Source organism: Hyaena hyaena, unplaced genomic scaffold (genome assembly GCF_003009895.1).
Source record: "Hyaena hyaena isolate Hyena2069 unplaced genomic scaffold, ASM300989v1 scaffold_995, whole genome shotgun sequence".
NCBI lineage: Eukaryota > Metazoa > Chordata > Mammalia > Carnivora > Hyaenidae > Hyaena > Hyaena hyaena.
In genome coordinates, this window is record NW_024081624.1 from 343,042 (window position 1) to 360,175 (window position 17,134).

At 35.7% G+C, this 17,134-nt stretch overlaps 1 protein-coding gene across 2 annotated transcripts in view; it reads left to right on the forward strand.

Annotated features, from left to right (window-relative positions):
* Nucleotides 1-5,026, forward strand: part of LOC120223449 (synaptotagmin binding cytoplasmic RNA interacting protein) — a 31,327-nt gene extending 26,301 nt beyond the window's left edge. The window contains exon 12 of one of the 2 annotated variants that reach the window (XM_039221593.1): nucleotides 398-5,026. In XM_039221593.1, the coding sequence (XP_039077524.1) occupies nucleotides 398-439 (42 nt within the window). In that variant the 3' untranslated portion in view covers nucleotides 440-5,026. The remainder of the gene's footprint in view (nucleotides 1-397) is intronic. The other variant, XM_039221594.1, reaches the window with a different exon arrangement.
* The last annotated feature ends 12,108 nt before the right edge of the window (nucleotides 5,027-17,134 follow it).

Sequence of the window (17,134 nt, forward strand, 5' to 3'; positions counted from 1 at the left end):
TACTTCATGTTCAAAAACAGGAATTTCTTAAAAGTTAATGGGGGCAAATGCCTTAAGGTGTAACTTCTGTTAGGTTTTCCTTTAGATTTTCCTTTTTTTTTTTTCTTCAAATAAAATCAGTTTGTGAACAAAATGGGGTTTTCAAACCTCGATTCAATCCATCCCTGTCCCCCTCACCCTCTCCCAATAAAGGGCAAAGAAAAAAAAGCAAGCCATAATCTCTTCTCAAAACGAGTGAAGAGTTAATAGTTATTCAAGGAAACCTTTTGGTTAGACATGATACTAAGAATTACTATTGTTAAAGCTTTGATTTGCTTTTTTAATGTTATCATTGTGTATGTACACATTATTAATTTAAAATGATTTATCTAACTGATTCCTTTTGTTACCTGGCTAGCAGGGAAAAGGGGTCGAGGCCGGTCCTGACCTGTTACAATGAAGACTGACTTGCTATGTGGGATTACACCAGAAGCTTGCAGTGGAGTAATGGTAAGGAAATCAAGCAACCTTAAATATCTCGGCTGTATAGGAGCATATTCTGTTGCAGAAGACCTTCCTATGAAGATCATGGAATCAAATACAGGACATTGAACTAATACTTGGACTTTGATATGAATTTCTTTAACAATTTTCTCTGCAGTGCAAGTTATTAAACTAAAGCTACTCTATTTTCCAAATGTGTTCCAACAGAAATCCTTCATAACTTCTAGCATGGTATCTTAATAAAGAATAAAGTTCTTCTCTTTAAAAAATCTGCTCTAAGTAGATTTTTCCCCTGTTTTTTTAAATTAAGGATCCCAGCAGTGGTTTTCTGAAATATTCTCTTTGAATTTGTGCATTTAAATTTTATTGCAGTGGTATAGATGAATGCCATTGTTGGTATCCTTAAATTTTATTTCTGCTCACCAAGGTTAATCATGATTGTCTATATCTTTTTTATAGTAATCACTTTTGAATTGTGTTCAGATATGCAGTTTCAGGTGTAATCATCAGAGCTGGTTAGTCAGGCATTCCAGATAGTGGTTCTTTTCAGAACCTTTTTTAAAGGGTTGGTTAACTACCTCAGTAGCAGAGGATTGAACTATACCCTGTCTGTACTGTACATAGAAAATCTTTGTAGATAAAAGCAAGGCTTGTTAAATGATATGAGGGTAAGATTTTAATATACCAAATGTAACATTCTTAGTTGCCTTTAGTTTCAGAGGCTTGTAAAAGACTTCCTCATGACCATCATAACAGGCCTTGCTTTTGTCGTATTTTGTGGCTGAAAAAGCAGCCTTGCTTCTTCAGATATTGTAGTTATTTGGATGTATAATAGTTTAGCAAGATGTTACTTTTGTAAGACATCAGATGTTCAAAAAAGTGCATCCGAACTTGTACTAAATACTGCAGTGTCCCTTTATAAAAAAAAGTCAGACTAAAACTGACAATTGTACAGCGAAGCCTGACATTTGGATATTTTGAAGTTTTTTCATAAATCATAGAAATTAGTATATGGCTGTAGTTTAGCTTTTTAGGTAAAAGGTATGTTTCATTAGTGCATTTCTTATTGCTGATCACTGCAAAAATGTGAATCAGCTTTCCATTTCTTATGCAGGTCATGATAACTTGTAGAATAGAGTACAATCATTTGTGCTATGTTTTTAATTTTCTAAAGCACCTTGATGACAGTGAGTGTTCAGTGGTGAAGCATCCTCTATTGAATCACCCTCAAAAAATTTTTTGCCAAGTCCTAAATTGATAGCTTAAAGTCAAAAGTGAAATTATAATTTAATTAGGACTTGGTATAAAGAAATCCCTTTTCCCCTTCCCCAAAGGGATACTGCAGTTATGTCACATACCCAATAGGCACCACGATGAAGATCAGAGCTTATTATACTTAATTAAGGTTTTATACACACCAGTTCCCCCAGTAAATGCAAATTTAACAAAATTAGACATGTCATATGTTCAAAATGCTCATGGCAAACAATCATTTTGCATTCCTGCAAATAAAATTGTTTTATACTGTAAGCTGGAGGCGAGTGTAACTTATTTTTGTAATAAAGTTTTTATTTTTTTTATGTGTCATTAATATAAATGTGTGTTAGTGTAGAAATATTCTGGTTTAAAAACTTAGAATTGCACACATTTCAGTATGTTTATTTGTACTTACATAATTTTAGAATAGTGGTTGCCAATAGCCTGTATGTTTCACATTAATTGGTTTTTTTTGTTACCTTAATAAACCATTTTAGTATGTTGTATGTCAGTTACTGGGATAGCTGGGACATAGAGTGTAATTTAAAATTTGTCAATAAGTATTCATTGGAATATATGTAAATGTGCCTTGCCGGTTACTGAAACTTACCTACAAAATGAGTATGGGGTGACAAAAATTAGTTCCTGGTGCTTAATGAAACTTTCTGCCACTGATTTTATATATTACCCCGTGCTTTTTTAAAGTACATCTCTTTCAAATCTTAGTGTAAGTTTGAGGGCTACACAAAACATTTACATTTCATTCTAACATATGATGAGTATAATAGGTTGTGGAAAGTGGGTAAACTAAATGTAGCCTTCAGTAAAATTGAATCTCAGTGTAATCTTTGGTGCTGGTGTTTCCCAGTTCCAAGGAATTAAATGATCCCATCAAAGAGGTCATTGCCATGCCTATTGGCACTTTACTGTCATACCCTTTTTTAAGGGACACTGTCAAGGTGTTTAAGTTAATTCTCAGAATTATTTGTTGGGATTTTAGGATGGGTTTGTTTGACTTTAAGTAAGAACTGCATTGTCAGAGTTGAAAGATGAACATTTTTGTGAGTTCACAAATGTGTTCTTAAGAAAACATTAAGGAGCTGTGGGTTTCCAAGACTATTTGGCATTCTTAGTTTGGGGATATGGGAGGGAAAACTGATGATCTAAAGAAATTGTAAGGAATTGATGGGTAATGTAAACAGTGGTGATGAAATATATACACACTCAAGTGAAATTACTTGACAGTGTTCATTTGAATAACTTTAAATTCAAGCCATTATAATTCCTTTTAAAATTAAATATCATTTGCACTGTTCTGATAATGGGTGCAGTTTTTGAGCAATATAATCAGAGCTAAATATGCATGTAGTGATTAGTGATGTGAACAATTAAGTTCTGAGAAGAAATACTAACTGGTATTTTCAAACTTAAATTTCTGTAGTAAAATCAGCATCAAACTCTTATCAATAAGAGATCAAGGAAAACAGGCAATGCATATAAACATACTTTTGAATGTTGTGTGGCCTATAAAGCAATAATGCAATTTATATGGAATGTCATGGGATATGAGAAATGGAAATGCAAAAATAACTAATCCTTTAGTAAAAATGTCAACATGTTAAAAGGGGAATGTTAACTAATGTAGGTTATTGCTATTTGTGATTTGTTTATGGGTTCTTGGCTTTGACAGCTTCAAAGAATGGACAGATAAGTTAAATTTTGTATATATTGTCAAGGAATGGGTCTTAAATCCAAGAGTCAAGTCCCTTCCTTGGGGTGAAAAATGTATCCTTAAAGCATTCTAATTGTTAAACAAGAAAACTTGAGTTATCTAAACAGACGCAAGATTTTGTTTCTGCAGACTACTTGGCAATCAAAAGTGACCATCAATTTAGTTAATCAGTTTTCAGAAATTTGCTTTGTGAGAAAATTGTGTTCTGTATATTTTCCCAAACATGTTTTTTGTGGAAGATTTTCAACCATTGCAGTTAAATCAGATATAGAAATGAAGTGGGGGTTGAACACAGAAAGAGCGGTTGCACGCTCATGATGGTGGTTGTAGCATCATGAGAAATTTATCAATAATTGCAAGTCTGATTTGACAAAATACAAATATTTTCCTCAAGATAAAATAGGAACTTAATAGGAATGGATTGATGGGGTGATCTCGGGTATTTACTTGTATATATTTGAAAGACTTAAAACCAGGATGAATACATGCTAGATGGACAAAATTGTCACATGCAGGACAGCTTTTTTTGACTGCTAAGCCAAAGTCACTGTTGATCAAAAACAGCAAAGATCACCTTGTTGTTATAGAGTAAGACATGTCTTTAAGGGGAGAAATTAAATGTAGATGACTTCATGCATTTAGGAGAAGGAGCTAACCCTAAAGTAAATGACTGCTCAGATTCCTAACACTTCCAAGAATACCCACCATGACCATTTTCTCCCCAGTGATGTATTCCATAAAATTTTTATCTGACCATAGGAATTTATTGGTGGGTATAAAATGAATGAATAAACTTTAACAGTACATAAAATGAACAGACTTGTGAGGATGATGTTTTAAAGTGTAGCATTTACTCAGTGATACCACTCAATAGGGCATGCCACTACTTTTCTTAAGATGCTAATTAGAAACCAATGTTCAAAGACATTTTTAACTGTGGGCAAAGTAATAGATGGACTTTTTGGTCTGTCACTTTTTTAAAAAGATACTTAAGATATAAGTTCTATTAGCACCACAGTCTGCCTTCAGTAATATACATAAAATATTTTTCAGGACCAGAAGCATTCAGTTGGAAAAAACATCTTTTTTATGAATGCAAAACAGTATTATAACTAATGTTATGGTCCAAGATTAGGTTTTTAATGATTTTAACAGTAGTCTGATAAACATTTAGAAGTCTGGCATTGAGAAACAAAAGCTTGTACCTGACTAGTACTTTTATTTAAAAGAAATATTAGTTCTTTTAGCTTATTTAAATTGTCTCTTACATTTATTTATCCATAGAATTTATATTTATTTCATTCCTTTCATCTCACCGAAAACAACTGTCTGCAGGCTCTTTGATTTGGATTAGATGTGTGAAGTACTGTCTTTTGCCAAAAACCTCAACTTACCTGTTCTTTTAAACGTAGTGGGTTTGTGCTTGTTTGGAGATCAGTTCAAAAACTATCTGTACTATCTGTACTGCCTCTGATGTTAAGATTTTATGTATAGCATAAGGAAGCTAGCTCTGACTATATTTTCCTAAGAATAAAGACCTATTTTTGTAGCATGTCTTAGGATCTCCAGGAGTCCAAGAATTATTGTGGGTGTCCTCCATTTCATCTTTTTTCATTTAACAGCTTTTGAATAGACACTTGGAATCTTTAGAGCTCTTTGCCTTTGATTATACATTCAAAGTAACTAGCCAATGGTGAAAGCAGATTCCCCAAGATCCCTAATTCAAGCACATGATGGGGAGATGTAAACATAGAGTGTTGGTCTTTTGGTGAAAATATTCTGTGGTCACACACATGCCAGTGGACTCAATGAAGAAATTAATGGTCATTTGGTTCTGCTTTTCTGGGAACATACCCTATCATGCAGTGTTCTTCCATTCTCACCATCTTTCTCGGAAGGTTTGGAAATGATTGAGGTTGCAAGTGAATCAGGAGAGTGGAGAGAACAAATGGATCTGTTTTAATAAAATGTTGCACATTTAGGAAGGTGAACTCAGCTTAAAATGGGTTCCATTAAACTAGGATGGCAAATCATCAATGGGGTACTTGTAAATTTATGGGAAAGGTTTGGTTCATAGCCCTAGAATTTCTTGGAGGGTGGAGGCCGGGTGGTGGTAGTTTTGGCCACTTCATCCAGATAAAAATTGTTTTAGTAGGTCACTTAATGTAGATTTTAGTTTGTATTTAGGTTAACCAGAATTTATGCTAATATTTAGTGAAAAGAAACTTTATTTTTAGGGGCAGTCATGAAAGTTTTATACCTGAAAAATTCTGGGTCACCACTAGGGCATTTTGAAAACCATTTATGTTGCTCACTTGACTCCCTGTGTAGTGACCAAACTAGTACTTTTTGTTGAAATCAAGACTGCTGAACAAGACTTTGGGTAAGGGAGAAAATCCTAATACACCATTTTGGAAATTAGTGTCTTCCAAGAGTTTCCTAAATGTGTTTCCCAACGCACTTTAAAATAATTTACAAGCTTCAGTGAGTATGATTTTTCACATTATAAAGTGGGTTAAAGTAAGTTCTAATCTGAGGGGAGTTTAAAGGCAGCTATCTGTAATGTTCATGAAGTGTCATTTATTGATTTAGGCTTTCAGTCTGTATTCTGAAAAGATTTTTGTGACAAAATACTGTTTGGAAAGAATTTTAGAATACCTAAGGGAATTGGTATCTTCTATCATTTATGAACTACAGCCAAGTTTTACTTCAGGGTAAAAGGACAAGGGTTTTTGATGTAGACAAGCTGTTGCCACAGATTAAAAGATATGGGCTTGTTCACTATAAAATCTGTAGAAGAGTTTTTAGATTTTAAAATCTGGTCTAAGTATAGAAACCTACGACATAAAAGAAGACTTCTGACATTACATCTGATGTGGCTCTTTTAATGCTGTTAAGTTTAAATGAGGTGAAGGAAATCTGAATAATTACAGCATTTGTGTAATATAATACTGCTTCTGAACTTAAGTGTCCCAGTTTTTTCCTATGGGAATTAGAAAATGTCAGTACTGCATTATTTGAACTCGAAGTTGATAAAACTGTGCATCCGTTTTAATGACACGAGTAGAACCTTTATGATTTCTTTTTTCTTCGTTGAAGATTTTCTTTTTTAAGTAATCTCTACACCCAGCTTGGGGCTCAAACTCAACCCCAAGTCACATTCTCTACTGACTGAGCCAGCCTGACAACCCCTTATGACTTCATTTTTCAGAAGATCTCTTTAATATGTTAGTATTTGTGTTGCTTTAATTGGAAGGCTCAGGAATTAGGCTTCTGATACTGCTTTAACTTCCTTACCATGTCATGAAATATTTCAAAAGTATGTATACTAATTGTGTATCTTTATGTTTAATATTTGGAAAGAGTTTGTAGGAAAACCAGAAGTAATGAGCAGTATGTCAAAGGTCATCTATGCAGATTGGTAGAATATGCTTTTTAATTCTCTGCAGCCACATGCAAAGGTAGTACATCTAGTTTTGGCAAAATTTATTTCTCTTTTCTTGAAATAGTAAAAATCCCCCATGAATTTGCAAAAATTGAATTCTTAAGATTCCTTCAATATTAAGGATAGGTACTTTTTCCTTTAGGGGCCCAGCTTCAGATTGATTTATAAAATAGAATTAAAATATGATGAAAAAATATTTATTCTAAAATTGTATCAAGAAATCTAGGTTGATCTCTTGGTTTCTTAAGGATCCGTTTAGCACTTAGGACAGCATCAACCATAGGTAGGGGACCAGCTGCGCATAATTGTAGTTACTTCAGTCTTGTCTTTTTATCAGTCTGTTTAACAGTGCTTCTCATTCTTTTAAGTTACTCAGTTTCTTCTCTGTATGGTTTCTTTTGCCTCTTAGGATGGAAGCTCCTCCAGGGCAGGGAAATCTGACTTAATGGGGTTAGGCATTTAGAAATACTGAGGTATTTTTCAGTTTGGTCAAAATTTACTTGCTGAGTTAGGCTTAATTGTGGCTTGCTGACTTGAAAAAGGAATAAAAATTTGGAACCACTGAATATACATTAGAAAGCTTTTTAAAATGAACATGTAATGCTAATGTTTTAAGTAAATTAACATGAAGATTCACATTTAAATTGTACATCTGACATTAAAAAGAATCAAAATTAGAAGTTAAGGGAACAGTTGGCCTTGTGATATATATAAAGACTGCTTTTTTTTAAGTATTGAAATTATTACAACCCAGCTCAGCAATTTTTCCTTTTTGCTGATTTTTAGCTTAATTCCAAGTTGCTGAATGAAAGAGCATCCCAACTACAAACCTCTTTATGAGGAAGGAATACGTTAAGATTGAATTTTTGTTTTGCTGATGAAGTGTAGTTGTTTTAAGTCTGTAAAATTTGTTTAGCCTTCTTTTACAGAGTACTTTAGAGAGAATATGTGATTATACTTGAGAAAAGCATAAAAGCTAAATATAAATAAAAGTTTTGAAAACAGTTTTTAAACAGGTATTTTCTAATTAACCCCTACTTATATTTTAAAATAATTTAGAGCAATGATTGGTTGCATCCATATGAATAATTGTATTTACCTTTCAAGTTGGTAGATGGTTGACATTAAATCACTTGAAAACAGAAGCTCTGAATTTAAGGCATAATTTCACTATGATAGTCTGTATCTCCTACTTTGAGTAGTGAAGGAAGGTGTTGTATATGATTAGTTGATAATTTAGCTCAATAGTACAAGATCTATACCTGGAAAGCAGGAGATCATGCAGAATATGAAATAGCATTCAGATAGCACAGAAAACCTGCATCTCCTCACACTATCCAGTTTACAGAGAGGACTTATGTAGTTCTTATGTAGTGGTTACTGTTTACATCTCTCTCTTTTTAATGTTTTATTTCTGAAAGAGAGACAGACAGCGTGAGCAGGGGAGGGTCAGAGAGAGAGGGAGATGCAGAAACTGAAGCAGTCTCCAGGCTCGGAGCTGTCAACACAAAGCTCGACATGGGGCTAAAACTCCTGAGCTCTGAGATCATTACCTGAGCCGAAGTCAGATGCTTAACCAACTGAGCCACCCAGGAGCCCCTCTCTCTTGAGAGCAAGAGTAAGGGAGAGGAGCAAGGCAGCACATCTCTTTAGTTACTAAATTTAGGTAGTATTTACCCCTTGTGAGGAGTTTAGCATAAACTAGTTCTATTCCTTTGCCGAACTGTTTTAAATTCAGCTGATTACCTTTATTGCTCAAACTACACTTAACCCTTTCATTATACAAAGCAGCACGCTCAATATTTTATTTTTTAATTTTCAGTAAAAAATTTTTTTTTATTTTGAGAGCTAGTGCAAGCAGGGTAGGGGCAGAGAGGTAGAGAGAATCCCAAACAGAGCTCCACTGTCTGTGCAGAGGGCTTGGTCTCATGAACTGCGAGATATGACCTGAGCCACAGTCAAATCAAGAGTTGGACACTTAACCTACTGAGCCACCTAGGAGCCTATTACTTTCCCTTCCTCTCCCAGTTCCTGTTATTATCTGTTGTCAGGCTTATGGCACTTTATAACAGATTATCTTTTATTTTGTCTCTAGACTGAAGACAGACAAAACTTAGCATTTATAATGGGTAATGTATTTAGATTCATAGATAATCCTATTTTGATAAAATTTGCTTCCCTTGGAAGGCAAAATTCTAAGGTAGAAATAAAATGAAAATTTTTTTAAATGTTCCTTTGTTTAGATTCATGCTGTAGCTAAAATATGAACCATGACTTTGATTTTTTTTGAATGTATAATTACCTTTCTTTTTCTAAGCTCTTTCGTTATTTAATCATATTTAATGCTGTGTGTACTCCTGTCATTAGGATTTTTTTTTTAATCAGTTGCTGGATTCCACGTTTTTTAGGTTCCATTGTGTCTTAGGTTCCTTTTTGTTCTTGCTGCAGTATGTTCTCTGGCAATATTTTCTGAAAAGGTACGTGAACTGTAAATAGTTTTGCAAACTGGAAAATGTTTCACTTGCCATTGGTTGACCGTTTGGATATAGGATTCTAGCTACGCTATCCTTTTCCATCAAAATTTTGGAAGTATCACTCCATTTGATGTGAAGTTTTTTTTTTTTCTTTTAAGTTTATTTTGTGTGTGTGTGAGCAAGAGAGGGAATAAATGGGATGGGCAGAGAGAGAATCTCAAGCAGATTCTGCATTATCAGTGCAGAGCCCTGTGTAGGGCTTGATCCCATGAACATGAGATCATGACTTGGGCCAAAAACAAGAGTCTGCTGCTTTTGGTGCCTGGGTGGCTCAGTCAGTTAAGTGTCCGGCTTCAACTCAGGTTATGATCTCACAGTTCATGGAGTTTGAGCCCTGCATCGGGCTCTGCTGTCAGCTCAGAGCCTGGATCCTGTTTCGGATTTTGTGTCTCTTCTCTGCCCCTTCCCCATTCATGCTCTTTCAAAAATGAATAAATGTTAAAAATATTAAGAATTAAAAAAAAATTAGTCTGACACTCAACCGACTGAACCACCCAGGCGCCCTGATTTATAACAGTCTTGATTTGAAAGCAGTGCTTACTCTGTATGTAATTTTTTTTTCTTACACATGCAGAATTTTTTTTCATAACTTGGTTTTCTAAGGTTTGATAAGACTGCATAGGGTTTCATTTATTTTGCTTTTTAACTTGAAGTCTTAAGAGTTTCTTTGTTGCTGCAAATTTTGTTTTTCACTTTTTCTGCTTGTTTTTTAGAGCTTGGAAGAATTGTACTGCATTGATTCTCTTATATTTAAAGCTATTTTCTTCATTTGTCACTGTAGCTTTTTATACTTTATAGAAAATATTGCCTTTTATTTTTTCCCTCTTGTACAGCATACATTGGCTTTAAACTTGACCAAAAGAGCAGTTTGTTCTTATTTTATATAGACTGTCTTGCTTATTCTTGAACTTTGAAGATTTTTTTTAAAAGTGGCCAGTTATAAGATGTGTTGAAATATTAGTTCACTTTAGTTCTTTACGTTTTCTGATTTTGCTAAATGTTTGGTGGTTCTTTAAAGAAGGATTTGATAAAAGTAGACATAGTGTTACTATGTTCACTTACATGACTCACTATGTACTGTGTGTATTAGAAGAATATAAGGCTTTATTTTAGCTTCCTTGGGAGCAGGCAGGCTGGGAGGCCTCGTGCCTGAAAGAAGAGTGCCTGATTGCAGGAGTTTTGACCACTGTGAGGCAGATTGTTTGCTGTGAGGAGGTGGTAGACCCTGAAAGCAGCTTTATAACCTTCAATTGACTAAATATCTTCTCCTTTCACTTGCAACGCAGAGGTTTTGCCTTTTCCTTCCCACTTCTCTCAAGAAAAATGGCTCCTGTTTCTTATAGCCTTGTAAGCAAAAAATTAATATGATCCTCAGTTCTTCATTTTTTGTACCTAAAGTGTGCTTTAGCACTCTATACCTTATACTAAGGTATATAACGTATACTAAGTTATATTTGTACAACTTAGTATAAAGTGAGTTTTAAATGGATCTGGGTAATAACAATTGTGAACATTATTTTGAATTTATTAGAAGAAACCATCTTAATCTGTATTACCATGTTCATGTTGATGCCTAATTTAAAATTGTCTAGGAGAAGTTTGAATAAATCTTACTGGAAAAAAGAGCATGACCCAGAATGTTAAAAGGGTACATACATAGAAGACAGTTTGTGACTAAACATGCAAATTTAGTGACATTTTTGACTGGACAAAGCAGATAGATTATTTTGAAAAGCCTTTTGGGAATAGTAAAATAGGTTTTGTTTTAGCATTTAATTTCTGAACATTTAAAAAGAAACCCATTGTGGAGTATTTTGTTTTTCCATTTATATTTAATACAGCTACCTTCACGTATGCTATTATACCTGGTAGAGCTCTCTTAAACCTACCATATCCAGATTTGAGAACCCATGTTAATCTAGTTGTGGAAGTAGGACTTTTGTCATACACTCTTTGCTGATTACTGTCTAAGTCCTTTAAAATTTTTCCACATAAAGGCAATTCGAACATCTTTGATCATTTATCATTTTGGCTGTTCTTAAGGACTGCTTCCAGGTATTAAAACATTAGGTTTTATGATATTAAAATACCAAGGGAGAAACTGACTTGAAATTTTTGGTACCAGAAATCATAGCAAATTTTTAATGGCAAAAATAGTATCTGGAAACACATCCACATACATCAGAAAACTGAAGAAGAAAATAAGTCTTATAAATCTAGACCCATTCATTAATAGACATAAGGCATGCTAATCTTTTGTATTCCTATGGAGCCCCTTCTAGTAAGCCCAGTGTGTGTGTGTATGTGTGTGTGTAGGTTGCTCAACCAAACTTGTGTGCATTAATACAGTCACAATTTCAATGATTTAAATACTTCTTTTTAGTTCCCTAATAGTTCTAGGTGAAAACAATAATAAAAATATTTTTTCCTAATTATTGAGGCATTTAATGAGTGAACTATGTGCATACACAATACAGTCTCTGGTCCTGGGTAAAAAAGTTATATTTTGATATTTTTTTGGCTCTGAACATTCTCTAATTCTCTAAGGTACAGCTTAGGGTTTTGGTAACATTCTGCCTAAAGGATTTTCAGTTTCTTTGCATTCATACTTTTGTGAAGGCTTAATTTCACAAAATGTGAAATGTTACATTAAAAGACTTAATTCATTCTGTAATCAACGTGTAATAGCTTTCGTGTAGTAGCTTTCATGTACAAACATTTTCTGGAACATGTTTGTCATAAGTTACTTTGAGGGGGAGTAAAGTAGGATGCTTATTTCTCTTACAGTTAAGGCATATTGGAGCCTGTATATTCTGAGGAAGAAAACTGTATCAAGCCCATATAGTTTACAGAACATTATTGAAGTTATTCCCAGACTCCCTAAATTACTGTGTTAATATTGCACTAGGTGGAAGTCAGCCTGAGTAATGTAGATGTCAACTAATATTTGAGCAACATGGACCTCCTTTTGTGGTAGAACGATGTTTTTTAAAAATGTTTATTATTAAAGAGAGTGCACATGTGCAAGTGAGGGAGGGGCAGAGAGCAGGAGAGAGAGAATACCAAGCAGCCTGTGTGCTGTCAGCCTAGAGTCCAATGTGGGCTCCGTCCCATGTACCTAGAGATCATGACCTGAGCCGAATTCAAGAACTAGACACTTAACCACCCAGGTCCCCTGTGGTAGTAATTGTTTTTTAGTCTTTAGAATTAGTGTTCATATATTTCAAGTCCCTTAGTTCTACAGTTCTAGGCAAAACTCAGTTGGTATAATACTACTATAAATGAACCTGATTAGGAAATAAAATGTAGTCAAAGTGCTAAACCAGTCTCCCAAATTGTTGCTAATATCTTAAATGTTTTCTAAAAATTATATGGGCAGCGTAAATCCAAATAGCATAAGGGTTCTAAGCATCAGCAAATCCCCTCCCACAGCTCCCTGCCCCAGTAAACTCTCTTTAGGTTGAAACCATGTATTTTACATTATGAGGATAAAGCATTTTATTCCACCTTTTCCTAGGTAGCTTGCCAGTTTTGGAATGATAACCCCTTTTAGGTTGATTTTCCTCTCCTTTCTCATTTAAAGAGCTGTTGACAGGATACCAGTAGCCTGATAAGAAAATTAACCTTTTTTAAAAAAAGTTTTGGGGCCCCTGGGTGGCTCAATTGGTTGAGTGTCCAGCTTTGGCTCAGGTCATGATCTCAACGGTTCGTGGGTTTGAGCCCCGCGCTGGGCTCTGTGCTGACAGCTCAGAGCCTGGAGCCTGTCTTAGGATTCTGTATCTCCCCCTCTCTGACTCTCCCCTGCTCACATCGTCTCTCTCTCAAATAAAACATTAAAAATTTTTAAAAAAATTAGCTTTAACCTTGGGGTGGCTGTGTGGCTCAGTAGGTTAAGCATCTGGCTCTTTGTTTCAGCTCAGGTCATGATCTCATAGTTGTGAGGTTGAGCCCCACATTGAGTTCTGTGCTAATATGTCAGCACAGAGCCTGCTTAGGACTCTGACTGACTCTCTCTCTCTCTCTCTCTCTCTCTCTCCCCCTCCCTCCCTCTCTCCCTCCCTCTCTCCCTCCCCTCCTTCTCCCCTACTCATGCCCACTCTCTCAAAATAAACTTCAAAAAAACACAAAGTCATTTGTTACATTGAATCCTTGGAAAGTTTTTTTTTTTTTTTTTTTTTTGGGCACTCTGCTGGTTCTCTAATCTCTGACCACCTCCTTATCTGTCCTTATTTCCCTTTTTAAAAAATCTATACTTTTCTTCTTGATCTCATCTACATTCACAGCTTCATATCACATCTATGTGAATTCCTGTTTTACTGTCCAGGCTAGATTATTCTCTGTTATGTGCACGTCTGCATTTCAGCTGTTTTACACAGAGTGCTCTGCTCTGTCAGTTATTGTGTCCTGTTAATTTCTCCTTCACATCCAGCTGCATTTGATCCAAGTAATCTCTACACCCTATTGGGGGCTCAAACCCACAACCCTGAGATCAAGAGTTGCACACTCCACCAACTGATCCAGCTAGATGCCCCTCACTTCACCTTTTTGTTGTATTCCACCTCGAGCCAACATCTTAAAAATCCACTTCAGCCAAAAAGTAGTCTTGCTCTAGGTACTTTAAAACTGTCAGCAGTGTACCCCTGAGGAACATAAACAATTAGGAAAACGCCAAGATAAAAGTCCAGGCTGTGGCTTTTCTGAGGTTTAAATAGTTCACTAGCTAATTTTTCTTCCTTGTGCTATGGGTTTGTAACATAGCTATAGAAGTCAAAACCCAAAATTTGTCAACCTCTGCTTAAAGGTAACTTAAGGAGCAAAGCCATAGTTTTAAAACCTCTGACCACATTTGAAAATCTGATGTTTCTATACTTTGTAATTACAGAAAGAATCTTCAGGGTTATTTATATTCATTATTGCTGCTACTCTTCAAATTCATTGTTAACAGTGTATGTGTTCATTGCAATTTCCCATCCTCCACCATGATCAGGAGCACTTTCTTTTTTTTTTTTAATTATTTTTTTGTCTTTATTTTGAGAGACAGAGAGTGAGTGGGGGAGGGGCAGAGAGAGAGGGAGACACAGAATCTGAAGCAGGCTCCAGGCTCTGAGCTGTCAGCACAGAGCCTGACGGGGCTCGAACCCACGGACTGTGAGATCATGACCTGAGTTGAAGTCGGACACTTAACTGACTAAGCCACCCAGGCGCCCCAATCAGGAGCACTTTCATATGATAGTTTATGCTAGAAGAAAGCAAAACTATGAAATTTGGCAGGGCTGATTCAGTAAATAGGATTAAACCAGTTTGAGAATAATATATGATGTGCTATCAATATCTGAAAACCTAGGACATGAAAAAGACTTTAGATAGGGATGTTTCTCGGAGATTCATCTTAGCCCCAAGAAATAAAGTGAGCTAATCTGTTTTATTATTTTAACTGAAAATAGAAGTAATAGAACTGTGAACATCTGGGATAGGGTTCTTAGTTACGTTGAATAAGTAAGGATATATCTCAAACTTAACACAATTTAAGAGTATAGGCAGTGCTTGAAATTCAGATTATTTTAAAATCTTGTGTTTATTTTAAACCGATAAATTTAAAGAAACCTAAATTTAAATGGTAACTGCCTTTCAATAAATAGGGGAAATTTTTCAATAAAAATTTTAAAATAAAAATTTCCAAAATGACCTAAATAGTCAAGATTTCTACTTGGATATGCTGTATTGAATTTACTTTTTTTTTTTTTTTAAATATTTTTATTTATCTCTAGGAGAGAGAGAGAGAGACAGTGTGAGCAGGGGAGGGTCGGAGAGAGAGGGAGTCACAGACTGAAACAGGCTCCAGGCTCTGAGCTGGCAGTCAGCACAGAGCCCGATGCGGGGCTCGAACCCACGAACCGTGAGATCATGACCTAAGCGAAAGTTGGACGCTTAACCGACTAAGCCACCCAGGTGCCCCAGAATTTACTTATTTTTAAAAGAACATTTATTTTAAGTAAGCTATGTCCAGCATGGGGCTTGAACTCATGACCTCAAGATCAAGAGTTGCATACTTAGAGTGCCTGGGTGCCTTAGTTGGTTGAGCGTCTGATTTGATTTTGACTTAGGTCATGAGCCCAGGATCATGCGATCAAGCCCTATGTTGAGCCATGCTAGGCATGGAGGCTGCTTGGGGTTTTCTCTCTCCCCCCACCTCTCCCTCTCCCCTCACCTCTCCCTCCCCCCCCCGTGTGTGTGTCTCTCTCAAAAACAAAAAAGTTGCATGCTTTACAGACTGAGCCAGCCAGGGACCCTGAGTTTATTTTCTTATAGCTAGAATCAAATTATTAAAATAGTAAAGTCTTGTTTTTTAGTAAAGATAAAAATTGATTTTCTTTGAGGCGCCTGGGTGGCTTAGTCGGTTAAGCGTCCGACTTTCCCTTAGGTCATGATCTCGTGGTTCGTGGGTTCGGGCCCCGCGTCGGGCTCTGTGCTGACTGCCAGCTCAGAGCCTGGAGCCTGTTTCGGAGTCTGTGACTCCCTCTCTCTCTGACCCTCCCCTGCTCACGCTCTCTCTCTCTCTCTCTCCTAAAATAAATAAAACATTAAAAATTCTTTTTTTAAATTGATTTTCTTTGGTAGCAACCTTAGAATTGGAATTGAAGTACCAGTATTAGTGATTTTCACAATTCTGAACCAAGCATACTTGCATAGTGGTTTATAAGTACCATAAGAAAATCTGTTTTTCTGTTTTGGTGAATAGCCTACCTCTATAGAGGTAAGGGGAAGGATGGCAAAGCCTTTCCAAAAATACTTTAAGAAGTTACTGAAGTCAGTTGAAAGCTATATTTAAACACCTGTATATAGGTAGCGTTTTCCTTTTTATAAAAGGAAGCCATTGTCTGTATAGTTAACACAGACATAAGGCATATGTTTTACTTATTTAAGGAGTGACTTTAAAAGACAAGAAAAACATTGACCGTCTTATACAAGATAATCATGGTGTTAGAATTTCAGTGCCTTTTCCAGTCTTTAATGTTTACCAACAGGCAGATGAGTTATATTTTCAGTTTCTTTAAAAACATATTTTTAACATTTATTTTTGAGAGAGAGCACGAGCAGGGCATGAGGAGAGAGAGAGAGGGAGACACAGAATCTGAAGCAGGCTCCAGGCTCTGGGCTGTCAGTACAGAGCCCCACCCAGGACTCGAACCCATGAACTGTGAGATCATGACTGAGCCAAAATTAGACACTTAACCAACTGAGCCATCTAGGTGTCCTGTATACTTTTAGTTTCTAATCAGTTATGATATAATTGACATTTTCTGCAATTATGACCAACTACGCATTTCTGTGAAAGTAAGGTTTGAAAGAATGGTATTCCATTGTGTTTAGAAGTAAGATGACAAACATTAAATGCTTAAATTGTTTGCCAAGGTCATGAGACTTCCCATAATTTCATGGTCATAACAGTTTTTTTACCCAGAGAGGATCTATTTGAGCCACTGGTTCTATAAAGTTGTAGTCCTTCATATCTTCCCATTGGAGGTTTTACTTACGGTCACTCAAAAAAGGGGGGTTAAGTAGGAAAGTAATAGCTGCATTTTGAAATCTCAAATTCCCACCCATTAAAATCCCTTAATGTTCTTCCTTGAATTACAGTCTTCATTGTAGTTCCTTTTTTGAAAAGCAAGGAAAGGAACATTT